Genomic DNA, 19,379 nt, shown 5'->3' on the forward strand with positions numbered 1-19,379 from the left:
TGTGGTGTTCAACATATGCTGACTTTTCACATGCTGTGATGTTAAGAATAATGCCTCTCGGCCTGTACTGGACTTAGGTTTAATGTGCCGTGATTTAAAATTCATATTTTTTTTTATGAATGCACTTCCCCTTAAACTTCACCTGTTAAAAATGGGGGCGTTCTTCTTGTAGTTTGGTACACTCAGGCTTGAACGGCCTTATTCTCACAAAAAGATAGGTTTTATTATTTTATGATAAAGTATCAATATCATGCCAAATATCAGTGGCGGATTTGGGGGAGTGTCAGGGGGATCCTGACCCCCACTTCGATTTCTGATAAAAAACGCATCGAAAAATCTGAAGGGAGTGAGGGTCGGCATCGCAATTCGAGGCCTATCAATCCCTAAAAAACCGGACACCCCCTTCTGTATCCGCCCCTGAATATTACAACAGATGTCGTAGTATTGCCTTGGAAGCCGTACTCCAACCTGTCCTGAAAATGCCGCATACTGTTGTTTGTATACACGTGATTCACTGTTTGTTTGTTTGTTAGTAGTCGTCTATTATCTCGGCGATTGCAGGTTGCTGTCTGTTTACTGTTTACTGGTGTTAACACGTGGAATAGTGCGCCGAAAATCACGCCAGGGCATCGTAGGTTTCATCCTGACTCTGTTTTAAATATTTATTATCCTTCTGACACATATTGAGCGAGGGATAATTCCGTCTTCAGTTTTACCTTGGTTGATGGTCTTCTATTGTTTCCTGTATATGTGTAAAACGGCATTTCACGAGGAAGGTATTTGTAAAAACAGAGTAAAATGTTACATTCTTACAATAATTCTTAAATATCTTCAACTCAACTCTTTCAGTACAGAAAATTGGTTAGCCGAATTGGTTAATGAAATAAATAATAATCGCCCGTTTCAATAAAAATCAAATATAATCAAATACTCCAGCACCCCTCCCCCCCTCCCCCTAAACCCATCATCATTGTTTCTGAGTCATACCGGGTAGTAATTAGCAAACAAAGCTTTTCCGCTTGTCTCAGTGTAAACTGAGACTGGCCTCAGAAGCCGACTATTGTTGTTGCTGGCTATAATCTTCAGGTCACCCGGGGACAGAGATAGCATCCTCTCTGCCACCTGTGACCGAGGAAAGAAACCAAACCTGTTTATTTAAATATGTCACACTCAGTTGCTGTTGGACAATGACGGCTTAATTGGTGTTTGCGTCATAACGTTCAGAGGATAGACTACACAGCGGATGTTTTAATCCAAACAGAGCGTCTTCAGGGTCGGTTAAGGACACGCACACGCAGGACTTTCACCAACGAAACAACCAGTTAAAAGTCAACCTCGTGTCGTATAGTACAGACATCGACTAAGATATTCGAGTGCATGCGAACTTTTAAGTAATTGTTTATTGTCTGTACTGTGGGTCTGAAAGTCAAAGTTTACGCTTTCGCCTTCTATTTAACTGCAAGGATTCTGTAGTACCACTATACCGGAGTCTAAAGCCCCGAACGCGCACGAAAAGAGACTGCTTAAGTGACAGTTGAGGACATCGGTGTGGATGAAGTATTTCAAACGCCTTGCCACGAAAAATTGAGAAGTATAAAAGTGTTCTGCAACCAGCTAATTTTCCAATATGGAGGGAGGTTCCCACAGTATTCAAGTAACAGAAAGAGAAAGACGAGAACCACGACAAAATCTTCGAGATCTAGAGACGGCCACCTTCAACTCCAAACTGGTGATAGCGTATGGATTAGTTACCCAGGTATTTTTTACCATGTTTTTTTATATTTAATGAAAGTTGATACGATGGATTTTAATGTTAAGAACCTGATGTATAGTTGCATAATCTTCGAGATTCTCTCTCTCCAATCAATCCCTGCGCTCCTGCTGTCTCTCTCTCTCTCTCGCGCACACACACACACACACACACACACACACACACACACACACACACACTGAAGCGATTATTCGGTAATAATTGCTGGTCTTTATACAACCTGAAGATTTAAGAACAAATTCAAAACAGTGATAAAAAAGCGTTTGTTAACGGTGTTTTAAATGCAAAGATGACAACGGGCAGCGAAGTAAAAGCGGCTCTATCGATTTTGATGGGATATTTGCAACATAAATCATACAAAGCATTAACTTAGCCATCCAATTAGGGCTATTACTACAGAACAAAATAGAATATTTATTGATAAAACACCTTGACATGTACGGTACAATCATCGGATTATGGACATTACTTTTGTAAACGGAGAAAGTGTGAATTTGTTAATGTAGATTTACTCTCGCATAAAATGTCTTAAAGCTTCACGCGGCGTGATGCTGTGATTAACATGTTAATGAAGGGTTTCTGCGGTGTATAGTCACAGTGAGACCGACACAGAAAACACTGGCGTCTACTACCTGGGGCCAGCTTTAGTCAACTGGATAATTATCAGGTTTAGTTTACAAAAGTTTTAGCAGAATGTTAACGCCTGGCCGTAAGACCTGCTAAAGAACTTGCACCAAAGCAGCCCCCAGTTGGTAAAGCCTTGGATTTTACACAGAGTGATTAAAATTGATCATTATGCATAACGCGCATGTGCACAATATGTATTATTCTTACACTAAAAGGAAAAAGAGTCTCCACCTGAGCATATGAAGTGAAAAGCATGAAGTCGTTCAAGGATGTTGGCAAGAAAAACATATTGTTACATTATAGTTACCATTTTTACTTTTATTCAAATTCTTTCAGGATAACAGTGCGTTTTATAATTCAAAATATATCGTTTTTTTTTTCAATTCGAGATATTTTAAGTTTACATTATTTTAAAATATTCAATTTTAAATTTGTTTGATCACCAAAGTAAAATGTCTCTCCGCCATAAGAATATTAAAGGTGTGTAAATGTATGTAAATGACATAAAATTCACAGACAGCCAAAGTTTTATTTGGCATTATACAATAGAAAGAAACAAAATGGCTTAATTATACAGGTGAGGAATATCCAGCCGCGTGCTCCGCGACGCCACCGATCTCAAGATGTTATCTTCGGCGTCGCTCTGATAAAGCGAGTCCTTCTTCCGTCCACTTTAAGAGAATTCGTCAGGTGTTCGCCAGCGCAGTAAATATATGCAGGTGGTGTAGCCATGATGTATTCACATCTGTAACGATGACTATCTAATCTACTGATTGCCGTAGATCACGGCAATGATGCCGACGTTGACTGAAAATAAGGCCTACTGATTAGGCCCTACTACAAAAAAGTTAGTTTTATGTTTAAAAAATCAGGTACATTTATACCCTTTTTTATCTCTTCTTCATATGTGGATTTTTTTTTATTTGTTGCAGATAGCCGCTTGTATGACAGCCTTGATTATGCTAGTGAATGACGTTTCGGATAATGATGATGAGCTTTTCATGGACATTACCAGCGGCATCTTTCAGAGAATTCCCGCGCTGACGTTCTGGATGCCGATTGGTCTATTACCCCCTACAGTGATTGTGGCCATCTGCATGCGAAAACCAATGGAGAAACGTGTATCAGTGTCTGCAATGGTAATGATAAATAAAAAATAATATATGATATTGATAGAAAAATTACGGAGACCCCCAATTAAAAAATTAAGCCTTGAGTTTTATTATGACAAGTTGTCGACAACCAAAGCATCGGTTGAACGAGCAGACTAAAAAGAAAATCACTATCATTTCTGCTCTGTGTGTTCATAAAATCATTGCCATCGATTTAAAGGCCTACTCTTTTGGTTATGTGATCAAACTATGCCGCAATCACCATTTTTCTCTCCTTCCTTAATGCTTGATCCTTTTTTTCAGATGTTTGTCATATTTTCCGGCTTTTTGGTAGTACTTGTCATCGTGTCGTGCATGAGTTCACATTTACTTAAGGATAAAGCCGGGGTAGGTATCGGCTAAGAAACACTATAGAAAAAAATATAAGCATTTGTATGGGATGAGTGTGTTGTTTAATTCAAAGGACAGAAGGGAAAGAGAAAGTTTAAGAGAGATTTTTGTCTTGCGTACTGGAGGAAAGGGACATTCAATTTCTCGCACATGAGATTGACATATTCCGACATTTGTTTTAATCATTTGTTTTAATACTCCTTTTGTTTTGAAATTCACAGCGCTTTCTTTTTATCGATACGTGACCGTTATCTATTTCAAAGGGCTGTTTAAAATTGTTATTTCCTTATTTCAGACAAATGCTCTCATGCTGAAGGGTATGAAAACCTCTATGTTCTATAGCATTGATTCGGAATACAAGGACGACATGAAAGTTTGGAACACGGTGCAGACCCAGGTGAGTATCTGTCGCTCCTAACACAATGGCTGCAATTGTTTTTATTTTCTGAACTCAGCACATCACGGCCTGCGTGACAGGAATGGACGTCCGCTAGGAACCGTAGCCCATTCCCCATTACTTTGTAGAAGAAACGACTCGCATTTCACCATCATTATACAAGGAGCAATATATAAAAACTCATTTCACCGTATTTTCAAATTAGCAAATTATTTTATATATATAAGTGATATTAGCACTTGTTTAACGCAACAAATCAACACATTCTTTCCAGTTTCTCTGCTGCGGAATTTACAATTCAAGTGACTGGAAGAGGTTAGGGGCGGACGTCCCAAAGTCATGTCTGGCGACCTCTTTTAGTCAGTGGGACACGATACAACAAGAGCCATACTATAAACAGGTTAGTGACCAATGAATGCGATTTTCGTGCTAAAACAATAACTAGGCCAACTATCATTCGATAAAGAACGTAAGCAATAAATTGAAAACGTGGTAGACAATAGAGCTTGTAACGTTAGTTAAAGCATAGCGTTGTTGGTGGTAACAAAATGGACAATTTATACTGAAAACAAACAAACAAACAAACAAACAAACAAACTTTGTATCGATGCTTGACTAGAATTCTACGGGATGTTTTTAATTTAAACGTAAAACTTCTTTGGTCAAATATATGGATAACTTCCTCCGCATTAATATGACTTTTCCCGTTGTTGATGGTGCAAGTTTTTTCTTCTTCTTTCAGGGTTGTGCCACTGTGATCCGAGCTCAGTTGTTCAGTTACCTATCCACCACGTACTCATTCTGTACTGTGCTCATTTGTGTACAGGTAGGCAGTGTTAGATTTCACTCGTTTCATTTAAAATGAAGACAGTCGAAAACTTCGTTTTATCTTCACTGAAATGAATTATCACTTAATGCGATTAATGAAATCTTTTTTATGATCAAGATATGGCTGAAATGCGTGTGTAGTATACTGGTTTGTTAAAAATAACGGTCATCGTTGTCTTTTTTAATTGCCTATTAAACCTTTGAAATTAATTTGTAATGGGCACAATAAGAATAATAAAGAAAGGCCTATACAAGCCTTTAAAAATATTTTATTATTTTAGAAATTTAAGTTAGATAAGCATTATTTTTGTTTTTTGTTTTCAAGCTTGGCATCTGTGCGCTAACGTGGGCCTTAATGTTCATGTCACGATATTGTCACGCGGACCGCGTGCGCACCTTTTGGGCAGACGACAAGTATTCCGATGGCGAAAACAGCGAAGATGAACTTCTCAACGGCGGCCCTCATTATACGACATACGGGACAACGTTGTTAGGCGACGCCACAAGTTCCGCAGAGAAAATTCCCATGCCAGACATTAGTGGACATTCTATCAATACACCAACGCCTCCCAGGCCAGGCTACCAATCAGTGACGATCTCATATTTAGTGCCGGACGGGAATTCATTCCGTGCATTTGCCACTGACTTTTAATAAAATTTATCTTGCACAATTAACTCAGGTACAGCTCTCTTCATCCCAGATGTAATGTTTTTAGCGTTCATATCACACCTTGCCTGTGGACGTCTGCCCTGTATGTCTTTGCGAACATTCCGCAGCTTTTGTTATAGGTGTCTCGTTTTCCCGAGCTCATTCCGAAAATGTACATTTGTGGTTGTAAATATCTTGTTTTACGCAAAAGGTGCTATTTTTGTATATGGAATTAAGCTAGGATTAGATAGTCATAGACTGGGTTTCCACAGATTTAGATCGATCCATCTGGATCGACCTAACTCCCTGGGGGTTCACGCTAAATTGCTGTCAGCCGAGCGCGCACGAAAGTTAATTACTGCCTTACAGCTTTAAGTAGGCGGGACAGACATTTAAGCCAGCTAGGCTGACAGCAGTCTAGTGAGACTCCCCAGGGGGATAGATCGATCTAAAAATCTGTGGGAATGCAGTCTTAGCCGCGGATAAGTTGTAGCTAGGTCTGTGTGTATGATAGTTAATTTTTTTTATTCACATTATAATCTTTTACATTATAATCTTTTAGTTTTTCCCTTCAGTCCAATAGGAATAATGTTCCGAGTTTTAAGAGCAACACATGTTTATTGTCCTTATCACGTTAGGAACAGTTTATAATACACTTAAAGAGCGTTATTGCGTTTATGTTTCATATCATTTTCGCAAACCTTTGTTTTCTTCTTCAAATCAGAATCTTCCTATGTCATACATATATGTTCAGTCCTCTCCGAAACTCGCAAGTTTTAAGATTGCCAAATTCATCGCCCTCTGGTTTATTACACCCTGATTAATATTAGAATTGTGAGTGAAAGTGCGGTGGATTTTTTTTTTTTTTTTTTTTTTTTTTGAGTCCCTGTCTAGTATTAAGACACTTCGTTAACGGTATTGAATCTGGGAAAATATTTGAATTTTACAGACTCTGTATTTCTTAAAATATATATATATTTAATTAGTACATTCGAATTAAGTGGTACCTTGTAGGGTACCTTATAGTTTTATTTTATACAGAAAAAGCATCACACATGCTACATTGAAATATATATTTAAAAAAAATTTTTTTAATTATGTATCTGTAAAGTCCATAATTTTCCCCATTGAAGAGATCTAATCAAAACAGTATACGTCACAGTGTCACACAACGTTTAAGGGACTGATGTATTCACCAGTGTGGTTAAATTTATCTCCCAGTATATGTATCACTATGTTGTATGAATTGCCCAATATATATGCGAATAAACAGTTTGTTAAATCGAACACCGATTTTCATTTCACTACAGAACTTTCCTCGATCCATTTCACCGTCCTCGGGATATACGCCAGAATAACGGGTAATAGAACGTGAGCCCCGTCTTTGATGTTACTATTTTTTAAGCGGGACATGTAATCTAAACTATAACAAAGTTATAATAATAGTTGAAATTACAGGTGTTACAGCAGTTTCCACCTGTAAAAAATTAACATAAAAAACAAAACAAAAAATGAACACAACAAAACATATTTGGTCCCTTGACGCGTTTTGATTATCTCGTCGCAGAATGGGGTTCGTGAAGGAACCGTTGGATCTGTTCTGTTTGGCAACCAAGCTTTGGCTTCAAGAGATCTTGATAATAGGAAAACAGTGTAAGCAAATTGCAGACCACTTACCCTGTGTTCAAAGGGGAAATTTGAGCAAATTCTCGAAGCGTATATTCAAAAACTACAGGGGGTTTGATATGAGAAAAGAACTACTCTTTGTAATTCAGGATGATAAACAAGAACACGTATCATTTAAATTTAATATACACTGTGTATATTTAGAATTAGTTACAGAAGGAAGAACTCAGCAGTCAAGAGAAAACTTGGCGCTACTCCGGTGATTTTACTCCAAATGTTCGAATTTTTCTAATTTTTCTTTTTACAATTATCATACGATATTTCGGAGTTTTAATTAAGAATAAGAAAATAATGAATCGAAAATATTTTTTTTTTTTGCAGTGTCTATTTCGACCAATCCACAATCTGCGTTTAATAACATTCAGCAAAAAGATACAAACGCAAAAACTAGCTCTTTAAGCGAAAATTAGGAAAATACACGTTTCCCCTTTTTAATCAATGATCTTCTTTTGATGGTGACATAACTTCGCCCGACATGCCCGTAGATTTTACAGAGACAGCCGTTAGAAACAGAATTATTGCCCCAAACTTCTCAAAAGGGTGTCTTCAATAAGCGCGCCCCATGTGCTAATTCATCACGTTCACCTTTGCTGTTTATCACCATAATGTCTTTCAGACACTGCCATTGTTCAGGTAATTCTTCCACGCTGGCTTTTCCCCAGCAAAGAGGGGTAGATGCTTGGAACGCGCTAGTCGAGCCATTCCGTGGCGTTCTCTGCACGGAGGGTAGCGTTTCCGGGGAGCGAGTGAAGGTACAAGCAGTTCTTGCACGCAGGGTTTAGGTAAATTATAAAACAAGCTGCATTGCTCTGATAAAGAATTTCTACACTATCTTAAATCTCACATTTTTTTCATTGCAAGTGCTACACTTAAACGATGCCAATTATTCTGCATAGTGATTAGGCTTTGCCTTTCGGGGATACCGATTGTGAAAGAAAGCGCTTTCTCTGCTTTCAAAAACAAAAACGCATTTATATTTCGTATATTATTAGAATTTAGGTAAAAATATACAAGGGAACATTTTCCCGCAACTAATTAACTGTGCTTTTTCTCCGATCGTTTTGCAAAGCCACTTTCTTAATTTACCTTTTAGAACTTGTATTTACGAGCAATTGTACCGTCAAATTATTTGCTTTTCTATATTTCACTTCTAAATTTCACATTTTCAGTAAGCTTATTTTTGCGAAACTCAGTTGAAAGTGAAATCATCCGAGCAGTTCTTAACCGTTCGTTTTACCAAGTTACTAGCTTAATCTATTATTCCGACACTCGTTCTTACGAGAAAATTGTCATGTTTTCTTTTTTCACCTCACCAGCCAAGATGACCGCGCTGATGAAGACCATCCTGTTTTTCCTGGCCACGGTCACACTGGTACTCATGGTGCAGTCGCCGCTCCTGGTTCGCTCCTCCCCACAGCTCAGCTCCCAGTATTACGAGGTTCGCCGCTGGCTCCTGTGTGTTCACTGTCCTCCTAAGCAGTGTAGGAGCTATTACTGCTACGGGTGAGTAGAACAGTCTCTATTCAGGTTGCAGACGGGGGGAGGGGGGGGGGTTGACAGGAAGGCGGCTATTTTCTTAACCGATCAAGATATATCAGCGTCATAAATATCAATAAGAAAGGTTATTTCAACAGCTATTCATTTTATTTCATATCATTATTATGTAATGGTTATAAGGAAATATAATATTATTATATAAAAAGATAGCCAAGTTCTTTTCACCAGCCCCTGTCTTCAGCCTTAAGTCCTTCCTGGGACCCGTTTTACAGAGGAAGAAGAAAAAAGGAACAAGGGAAAGAAAAAAAGTTGCGTTGATATTTATTTTAATATTCTTGATTTTATATACAATAAAGAGCAAATATCAAGTCTCTGACGCGCAAACTACCTACTCAACGTTTTTTCGGCTTGGAAGTTTAACCCCCCTGAACTCGTGAAATATTGGCTGTGTACTGTGCGTTTTTCGATCCTCCCGCAAGATGTCGCTATGTACTCAACACACCATACTGATTTTGACATTGCACGGTACGTTGGAGTTTCCTTTGATCACGTAGCCTCTGTCAAACCCTGAACTGTAAATGACTTTATAATTTGATAGAAAAGTTAGTCGTTTTTAAAGTGACTTAACGTGATGGTTTACGCAGGAGGCAATGCATTTCGACCCCTTAATAAACCAGACCCTTTGATGAATGGTCTACGCGTCATGCCTTATAGGTAGAAAAGTATTAAAAATAACTGTATTAAAATTAGATTAAAAAACAGTTATTCTCTTTAGAAGCGATTAATCTTTTAAAGCCACCGTCTTGCAAGATACAAAAAAAAAAAAAAAAATAATAATAAAAAAAATAATAATTTCACAAGTTGAAATACAGTGACCAGTTCAGCATTAAAGGTTTGAATGGAGACTTTGCCATTTAATTTACTTTACGTTTATTGTCTGTAAAAGACCCATCTAACATATACAGGTGCTAATTAAGGAACTGTAACAAAGATTCTGCTCTTATTAGATTCATAGAATAGGGTCAACGTGACAGAAGTGGGTCAATATCTCGGACGGGGTTTATCTGTACAAATCAATGGAAGCCGGGTGCTGTATCTCAGCGGATTATCTCAATTAACTGCTGATTTTTTTTTGTTACAATCACAAGTTTCCAGTTATTGAGAGTTATATATTCGCACTGGCTAACCGTTCTTATTTTCATTATAATTTTCGTCAAGGGAATATTTTGGCTATTTTTTTGGTGCCAATAGCCTGGAGGTATTAGTTTGCCGATGTTAGATTAATTGTATGATTACGACCTATTAGCCTTCTGTTGGCTCCAATATTCAAGCACAACGGAGATATGTGTAAACGCATGGTTCCACATTAACTGTTGCCCTAGTATCGAGTATGGGCGCCGTCAAAGTTCAAAGGTCAAAGACAAACATGGCGCTTCTCTCGTGCATTTTACTGTTGTGCAAACAAATAAATTACAACAACTGTCATGTGTAATGGTTCAGAGGATAAAATACTCCCAGTGTCACGAAGATTAACGAAGCCGTCACTCTCGGTGGTCTTCCGGTCCTGTGATAACTGTAAAGACTGGCTACAGACTTCACTGGGGCGATGTAAGTTTTTGCAGCTGCGCACACGGGTTCTGTTTTCCCAGCGCCAAAGAACTAATCTAATCCACTGGCATAACGTAAGTGGAACGAAATGGTAGAGTTGCGTCTGAGGCATGACGCCATTCATTCCATTAACTTTTTGTGTTCAGGCGCATCCAGCTCCGTTATAACTAAAACCGTAGTTAGACTGTCTGCAGGAGACGGACGTTTTCGCTGGGCTCAGTCGCTATGTTATCACAGAGTTAACAAAGGGTGGGCATTTTATCATTGCGACAACTGCAACCAAATTATCCACTTTTTTTGCTTTAGTTTTAAAACGGCTATAGATAAAAAGGTGCTTTCCACAGCCTGGGTTTCGTTAGCGCTTTCATTGGCGCGTTCTTGCGCGACTTTGCAACTGATATGCGTATCGGGGAAATTAAATCGTTAATTTCCTTACAGCAAGATGAGATTACATACGTCATTTATTGTGAACGACAACGTAAACTGTTTGAACTTTCAAAGGGAGGGAAAATAATCAAAATATCCGCACGAAGTTCGGTTGCAGTAAGGCTTAATAGCATAAAAAATAGCTGTTTCAACTGATTAAAATTTAAGATGTGCATACTTCTTCAACTGTTGAATTAATATTGGCAAATGATGATGTACAGCAAAGGTAACTTGGACAAGGTGATATACCTGCCAAAATACTCGGAATGATTTTATCTTCATCATTGCTCACCCTTGTGGGTTTCTCAAATTGATGATTTGAAAATAAAACAAAGACATGGAGCTTTCTGGCAAGCGCGTTCTTTAAAAAAGCCATAGCATTTCAGGGGTTCTCTACGTGAGTGAAATGACCCGGCGGGGTCGAGCTACTTAATCGCTCGTTTTCTGCGTTTCTCATTTATAAAATTCATGCAAAGGAACAACTTCTGTTTGACGGCGAATTCTAAGGTACGTGTCCTTTTCCAATTTGTACGAAATCACGTAAACTTTGACATTTATATTACATCACGTACAGTAAGTTATCGATCTGTGTGTGTTTATTTTTATAACTGTAAATGAACATTTTGCAATCGGTTGCTACTCTCAATATCTAGAAATAATATAATCTCTACATGGTGTTCTTCAAAATCTATCGCTTGCGTACTTCATATAAAATGCCTTTCTACTGTGAATTATAGTATGATAAATGCAATTTCATGACGTTGATTCGAGGTCACCTATTGTAATAACAATAATTCAGGTTTTGATTGAATTTATGCAAACCTTTTGAGTGCCTTCTTCTAAACATAAATTCAAGTATACGTAATATTTTTTCATCAATCCAGCGGTCACATGAGCCATTTCTGTAAACCTAAGAATACGAACCGTTTGTTAGGAAGGTCTGATTACATAGAAAATACTTGTAATGCTTTTTTTACGACCAGAATAGTGAAAACGAAAACCTTTAATGTGAAAATTTGTCTTACAAAACTTTGGTTACGCCGCTGCCAAATGTGGTATTTTCAAAGCAAAGGCGTCCGAATACCAAAAGATCTGTTCACAACGCTTTCACGCAGCCTTGGCTATAAATAACCCTTCGTTTAGTCTTAAAGTGTAAAAGAGGCAGATAATGGAATGAGTGACAGTAAAAATTCTCTTATGTGGTATTCCACAATTTGCCGATGTCTTCATACTTCCACATTTTAAAATACAGTCCAAAACGATATTGTTTAATATCATTCCTTAAAGTAACTTTTGTCAATTTATTGGTATCTACACGTTTTCTATTTCACTTCCCAAATTCAAGAAAAAAAAGAACTCCATAACACTGGAAGTAATTTTATCATTTCAAAACACCTTAAAAGTCCCCAGGAACATAGAAGGTACTATTTGGAAAATATGGATAAACCAGACTACGTTAATCAGACGATGTGGTCTTTAAATTTAATATGTAACTGGCATTCGTTCCCCATGTGGCAGTGATTGTAACGCCAGGTGAAATACTAGAATATGATCTAACTGAAATCTAATTAAATACACATGAAAGTTTACATCAAAGTGTTTAAAGTCAGACACGGTTACAAAGCGTTACATTCTAGATTAGGTTAAACATATCTCCACGCGGACCTTTTAACACAATACAGGCGGTTCAAAATATACAGAACACAGAAGCCGTAACTGAGACTTTATATGCCTGCCAAGATAAAACTGAAACGATAATTGCCTGGTTCTTTCGATATTATCTGCATAGTGAGAAGACTCGGGTATGGAGAGACGCTGTTACTGCCACGTAGCTGCATTTGTCCTAGTTTTCCTCGGAGTGATCCTGTCTTGGCACGTGGGGCCCGTGGAGACCCAGGGGCTGCACCCGTACTGGTATGATCAGCGCTACTGGATGAGATGTCACTGTCCGCGCCATGTGTACAGATGTAATGAACTCTACGATTGTTTTGGGTAATTTTCTAGTAGTATATTCTGCTTCGTCCGTAGTTTGTTTTAAAGTATTGCTTTTGGAGCAAAATATTAAATATTACTATTATAAATTCTCTCAGGTTTAGCTCCCAATTATGAGCCTAACATCTAGAATCTAATCGTACTAAGTATGCTCGACGATAGCAACCAAAATCAGCTTAAACATAAGCCCCAAAATCTCGAGTTACCCTCTCAAAAGTGGTGCTTCAAAATATTTTGTGTTTACAGTGAATACGCTGGTTTACTTTCTGTTTATTATACAAATTCAAGAACAATCTGAATTCATTTGAACAAATTCCAAATTTCTTTCTAATCTGGTCTTTAAGCGGTCCTCAAAGGCCATTTGGCGATGTCAATTAAAAATTTAATTACAGAAGTCATGCAAAGTCATGACTAAGACGGATACATGATTATATTTTTAGTGAAAAAAGTTATGCTTGCCCTCCTGCAAGGCTACAGTCAATAATCATTTAAATGGATTTTGGAGTAGTTTTCTTTTTTCAATTTCTTTTTGCACGTATGCGCTTTGCAGTGTGTGATCCAACACAGATTAGGTAGACTGAGGAAACAACGGGCACCATGGAATTTCTTGTTTTGAAAAAGATAATTGGCTTTGAAGGCTTTTTGTTTCTGTTTGATTTTAATTACTTTGGATGAATATAAATGAGGATAAATGAGGACAAGATAGTGATATGTGTTGGTTTTAGAGTGACAGAGGCACGGAGAGTTTTCTTGTGCAACTATGCTCATTCTATTTAACGTCATCAAGAGGGTTGGACTCCCAAGACGGAAGTACGTCGAGCTTATTGATGACCCTGACATTTTGTTTCTTTCACACTCAGTACACTTTAAGTGATATGTGAATAGAGAATACTTTTTTTTGCTTTATCTCAAATGCGCCCATGTAGCACAGGTGCTGAGGTTACTAATGCCCCGATTTGGTGAACCTTTGGATGCACACTCAAATCGGTTGATTCGGGGCATAAGTAAGCTCGGCGGAAGAGACAAACTGTAAAGCTCACCATAAAACTCAGCATGTTTTTTTTTTCTCTTGGGAGTCGTACCCCCTGGTGAGATTACACTACCCCAGGAAAATATGTACGTCTGTATAACATGGCCATTGCTTTGGCAGACTGTGTTATACAGATGTGACAGTGTTATACAGATGTGACTGTGTTATACAGACGTGACTGTGGTATATACAGATGTGACTGTGTTATATACAGACGTGACTGTGGTATACAATCACGTATGTGTAGTAAGACGAATCCCAGAATTGGTTAAGCAGAATAAAATAAGTAGAAAAGAATAACTTTATTGCAATATGTAGGGCACATTGATTGCAGTTGGGGGTGGGGGGGTGGGGGGTGGGGAGAGAAGTGTTTATCTCGGCAACTAAGGGATATACCTATCACCTCTGTGAACACTTCTGGATTCAGCCACGTTACCGTCTCACTTCCACGCTGAGCCAAAGATGGAGGCCTTTTACAGTATCCCTTTCAAGGTGTTGGAATGCCCAAAAGCCTTTATGACCCGTAAAAACAACATCAGCAGCGTTCGTCTATGCTGCAGTTTTACTGTTAAATTTTTTAGCAACAGGAGGTAAGTTGTTCTATTAATATCATCGGATCTGCCTTCGGGTTGAAATAATTATGGTACAGTTAGAGAATTACATGTGCATAAGATGTTATTAATTCTTCATTCCTTATTTAACTTTTTAAAACTATGCAAATGTCTTTTTCAGGTCTAGTTTAGTTTTAAAGAGGTTCTTATGTACCCTGTGTTTTGAAATATCATTGGCTGTTAAAGTACATCTATCAGAGCTACTAAACTGATCTATTAAAAATACGTACAACGCCCGTAATCAACAACGACAGCGAAGTCACTTAACGTCTATTTATGTGCTAGGTCGAAGTGTTGTTTTTTTACGTACAAAATACGAGCACTGATGAAAACTTTCTCTAAAATTCGACTAAAATAGCTTAAAGATAATAGATCTCAGTCTACCAGTGGTTTTCCGAATGTCCACTAGGAGAGGTGACTCAGATTGCAATCACGGAAATATAAAATGTCATTCAGATTGATGTCGTATTTCCGAATTCTATGATGGCATACGGGACGCATGTGGCATTTCCTATCCCTTATGTGAACACTTGGCCCGAGATTTGCTCTAAATGATTTTCCCGCCCATTCAATTTGTTTCTGAAGACTTTACTACTCGCCCCCCTCCCACACCCCTCACCCGCACAAAACCTATGTCAACTACCATTAAGACATGCTTTAAGCGGCAATATAATTAAGTGGGAACAGGATACGACATCTGTTTATTGAGCCAGAAACGCCTTCCCAAGTCGCGTGTGTCTCCTTTGCCGCTCACCGTGACTCAAGGCGCTTTGCTGGCGGCTGACATGTCAGGTTTTGGCACATATGTAGTATCTTACAGTAAAAAAAAAAAAAAAAAAAAAAAAAAAAAAAAAAAAAAAAAAAAAAAAAAAGACGATTATATGAGAAACTGCAACAGAAACAACTTAAACAACTTCAACTCTCGGTAAATCTACCATCGCTTTCACCCCAGTCATCATGCCAGCGGAAAAGCTGCAAGACACAGTTTTCAGTGAGAGCTATTCTAGGTTCTAAATAAAATAAAAATTTCTTTCAGCAACAGGCGTGAAGCCAGCCGTTTCAGAGGGTGGGGCTGGGGAGGGGTTCTGGAAAAGTGGAATTTTATTTACCCCATTAGGTTACTCAAATGGCATAAAACAGATCACATTGTGATTCAGAACATAATTGCCCTACCAAAAGGGCGGTTCCTCTGACCCCCTGTCTACGGGAATGGGTAAAAAGACAAAATTTAAGTCTCTCGGCTGTTCTCTCCCACATCTCACATGTAATATCTTTATATCATCTGATATTGTCCAGTAAACATGCCTTTAAATGGTTTAAGAATTTTGAATTATTCATATTTCATCCAACGATAAATAAACTTGGTTTGGTGTAACCCATTTTTTTCTTTTATGAAACAAAATAAGCTTATAATTTTGAAATGGTTGGCTTTCCTAGTGGGCGGCAACGATGGGTTGTAATATCAACACCTCTTTCAAACTGTGGAGGTAATTTAGAGTTGACAGTTATCGGTTCCTGGGGCGTCCTGAAGTACGATTGGCATGGACCTTTAAGGACAACACTTTCAGAACGGACTTCTTGGGTCAAAGCGTTAAGTCAAACGCAATAAACGCGGAACACAGTCCAGTTAAGCTGCGATGGTATCTCAACTACTGTAGAACCGGGTTGATTTTGGGGCAAATCTGAAACATTGGTTACGCCAGCTTTAATCTGCTTTAAAAGAAGCTCAAGCGAAGTCCTGTTTACACCAAATGAAATTGTCGCATATCTTTGAAATTCAAAGTAAAATATTTCGTCTTATATACCTTCCCCAAATGTGCACTACTCAAGTTATTTGGTCATCTTTTTTCGTAGCTTGAAAACTGTTTAGTAGACATTGCTTATATCATTAATGGTTTTTTAGAAACTGTCACTGCTGCATAGCAGAAATAAGCGTCTCTAGTTTACAAATTATTACGTACTTTTTAGTTAGATTAAAGCTGCGAGGCCGTTTATACTTTTGTCTTTTTTTTTGTTTTTGGTCATCTAATGTGGTAACTCAATTTTACAGTCTTTAAAACATTTTGTAAATAAGATACAGTAAGTTTCTCTTAAGAAACGTTTTAGTCCATTACATCTGTAATTGAAAGTCGCTTCCAGTATCAGTATAAATCATCATACTTCAATTTATGAAAACTACAACAGGACGAGTCAAAAGGTATACATTTTAATAGTAATTGGTGCCGTTAATCATTGTAGATTGCGCTGTGACTGTGACAGGTGTGGTTGCCTTCAGAACGCTTTCCCGGGTCCTCTTCACAACCTGCCGTGGTGGAACTCTTACTTCTATAACTACCACAATACTTTCCAGGGAAGGAAGAAAAGGTAAGTATTCCACACTGGGGACATGACAATCATTGTGACGTCACTTCCTCCCTCCCTACGGATGACTTCCGACATTTGCTTTTTCGTTTTTGGTAAGGGTTTGTCCGAGGCAGTCAATTTAGTTTGGCAGCGGGAGGGGAGGGGAGTGGGGGGGGGGGGGGGGGGGGGGGGAAGAGGCCATGCCACCAAGGCAGTAACCTAATGAGGTGGTTAGTGGTTATGTAACGGCAGTACCAGGGCTAGATTGAGGAAAGAGGGAGATTGTGAGCGGGAATATCATAAGATCATGCCTGCAAACTGTATGAGGCAGTGAGATGCTTTTGCCTAGCTGTTTTTATTTCTTACAATCGGTAGGTCGAGGAATTAAATGTGAGAAAGGGTCTTTATTCCTTAAAAAAAAGAAGAAAAGAGAATGATCTGTGAATTGTTTTGTGACTTTAATGGTTATGCCAGAAGCAGTGGGATTTTAAAGAATCGAGAGTGTAGGAAGCCGTTTTGGCATCTAATTGACCCTGATGTCAATGCAGCACTTTTCTGTTTCAGGTCTGCAGCAGTTGACATGCCCTCAGATATAGAGACAAACTGAGAGTCTGGCTTGTCTTGTCCGTGGGCCGCTTAACACATCACGCCATTGTAGTTATATGCAGCTTTGTATTCTAAAGCCAGGGATGAAGAAACTGTAAATTTGGAGTTGAATTTCTGCTGTCGTGATATATATATATATAAGCACTATCAAGGAATGCTTTGGCTTGGTATTACATGAAAAACGGCTCCCGTTATAAGCATTTTTGTTTGTTTGTTTTACATATTTTGCGTGATGATTCGTGTATACATGCCTTAAGTATGACGACTTCCTAGTCATATCGTGAGAGGATTCTTCTCTCGGAGTAAGAAATGTTTTAAATCAAACATAAAATGATAAAATGGAAAGTATAAGACATCAAGTAGTGTACCGATACATAGCTGTTAAATGATGTATTCTTTTACTTTGTTATTATTTGATATAAATGTATAGATGCCATAATGTGTTCTAAAATGTGTTGGCATTTACAGTTGTTAACCTTTGGCCATCACAGTGAAAATGACTAAAAGCGGAAATGGTTTATGTGACTGAGATTTTTGAAGGAACTTAAAACCTTTACAACTGTGATACGCAGCGTCTGCCGGAAATGCCTCAGAACAATTTGTACTTGTGATTGTCTAGTGTAGAATTTGTTGTAACTTAAAGTCACTCTTTTTTTTAATTTAAGCAAACGCTTCTCCACGTGCTACACCCTGAGTTTCCGAGTTTATGGATGAAAACACAAGTGCTTGTTGAATGTAGAGGAAAGTTTCGTGTGGTCTCTGAAACTCAGGGGGGATGATGAATAACGTTATCTTTCTTATTTCTGCAAACACTTTTATTTCTTTTTGTATAGTAATAATGGAAACGATACTTACTTTGTATAGAGCTATTGAATACTTTTTCTTGGTAATGGTTTAGTGCAGCTTTTCCACGGACTTTTCCTTACTTATACTCATTGACAGAATCCGCCATTTCGCTTAAAACCATTTACGTTCTTACAAACGTGATTTTAAAACACAATTTACCAAAAATATGTAAATTTGAATAAGCAAAGCAAAACTTCTCAACATAGAAGAAAACCATGCCAGATACAATTTTTTCTTAAAGAACACCAGCACACATTTTAAATATATCTGCACGAAATGCTCTTGCTGAAACTGCTGTAAATTAAAATTTTCCTTTTTTCTTTTTCTCTCCATTTTGTAAGGTGATATGACTATGAGTGAAATCTCTTGTAAATTGTAGAGTACTCGTTAATATGTAGCACCATGTGCTGTAAATGCTGTCAGTTTCTTCACGCGGTAATAAAGGTGTCACCAATTATTGGATTTATTATTTATTTATCTATCTATTAATCTATCTATTAATTTATATTTTGGGGACTATTCTCAAACTTTCACATTAAAAAATAAAGAATAAATGCTTTTCTTTTAAATTTTTGTATATTGAACAAAGAAGTATTTTTAAAGTTGTATTTTTGGAGTTTCGAATGACCCCTTGCCTTGCTGGTGGCACAGTTTGATTGTGACAGATGTGACAGATGTGGTCGCAGTGCACTTGTCCAACCACCGTCTCAACAACCGCAATGAGCCCATTCTTCTTCTCCGAAACAATGTTTTTACGGGCATTCAAAATAACTCGTGATATAGCTAACTTGTAGAGACCTCTGTCTCAAACCAAAGCATCAGCATGAGATCTCAGTATTATCCCAACTTAAGTTTACAACAACTGAATCAACCAAAACCTTCAAAACTGAAAGTACGTAGAAATATTAGCTTTTTAGTTTATTGTCCGTCTAATAAGCATTTTAAAGTTACATTCTTCCC

The 19,379-nt window shown here is 37.9% G+C and overlaps 2 protein-coding genes across 2 annotated transcripts; both read left to right on the forward strand.

Annotated features, from left to right (window-relative positions):
* The first annotated feature begins 1,092 nt into the window (after positions 1-1,092).
* LOC106161307 (uncharacterized) lies at positions 1,093-7,061 on the forward strand. Its single transcript, XM_013538214.3, has 7 exons — positions 1,093-1,756; positions 3,331-3,537; positions 3,814-3,897; positions 4,196-4,297; positions 4,572-4,697; positions 5,040-5,123; positions 5,451-7,061. The coding sequence occupies exons 1-7, from the start codon at positions 1,628-1,630 to the stop codon at positions 5,775-5,777; spliced, it is 1,059 nt and encodes a 352-aa protein (XP_013393668.2). The 5' UTR covers positions 1,093-1,627; the 3' UTR covers positions 5,778-7,061.
* Positions 7,062-8,781: 1,720 nt separating this feature from the next.
* On the forward strand, positions 8,782-18,874 carry LOC106161348 (uncharacterized). The gene is made up of 3 exons (XM_086995546.1): positions 8,782-8,963; positions 16,863-16,988; positions 17,532-18,874. Exons 1-3 carry the CDS (start codon positions 8,782-8,784, stop codon positions 17,572-17,574), a joined length of 351 nt encoding a protein of 116 aa, XP_086851672.1. The 3' UTR covers positions 17,575-18,874.
* The last annotated feature ends 505 nt before the right edge of the window (positions 18,875-19,379 follow it).

Source organism: Lingula anatina, chromosome 9, assembly GCF_051362555.1.
Source record: "Lingula anatina isolate TDL-2025a chromosome 9, LinAna3.0, whole genome shotgun sequence".
NCBI lineage: Eukaryota > Metazoa > Brachiopoda > Lingulata > Lingulida > Lingulidae > Lingula > Lingula anatina.

Coding starts and splice junctions, on each gene's coding strand:
- LOC106161307 (XM_013538214.3), top strand. CDS start 1,628: ATGGAGGGAGGTTCCCACAGTATTCAAGTAACAGAAAGAGAAAGACGA. Junction 4,298..4,571: donor GGAACACGGTGCAGACCCAG/GTGAGTATCTGT, acceptor CATTCTTTCCAG/TTTCTCTGCTGCGGAATTTA. Junction 4,698..5,039: donor AAGAGCCATACTATAAACAG/GTTAGTGACCAA, acceptor TTCTTCTTTCAG/GGTTGTGCCACTGTGATCCG.
- LOC106161348 (XM_086995546.1), top strand. CDS start 8,782: ATGACCGCGCTGATGAAGACCATCCTGTTTTTCCTGGCCACGGTCACA. Junction 8,964..16,862: donor AGGAGCTATTACTGCTACGG/GTGAGTAGAACA, acceptor TAATCATTGTAG/ATTGCGCTGTGACTGTGACA. Junction 16,989..17,531: donor TTCCAGGGAAGGAAGAAAAG/GTAAGTATTCCA, acceptor TTTCTGTTTCAG/GTCTGCAGCAGTTGACATGC.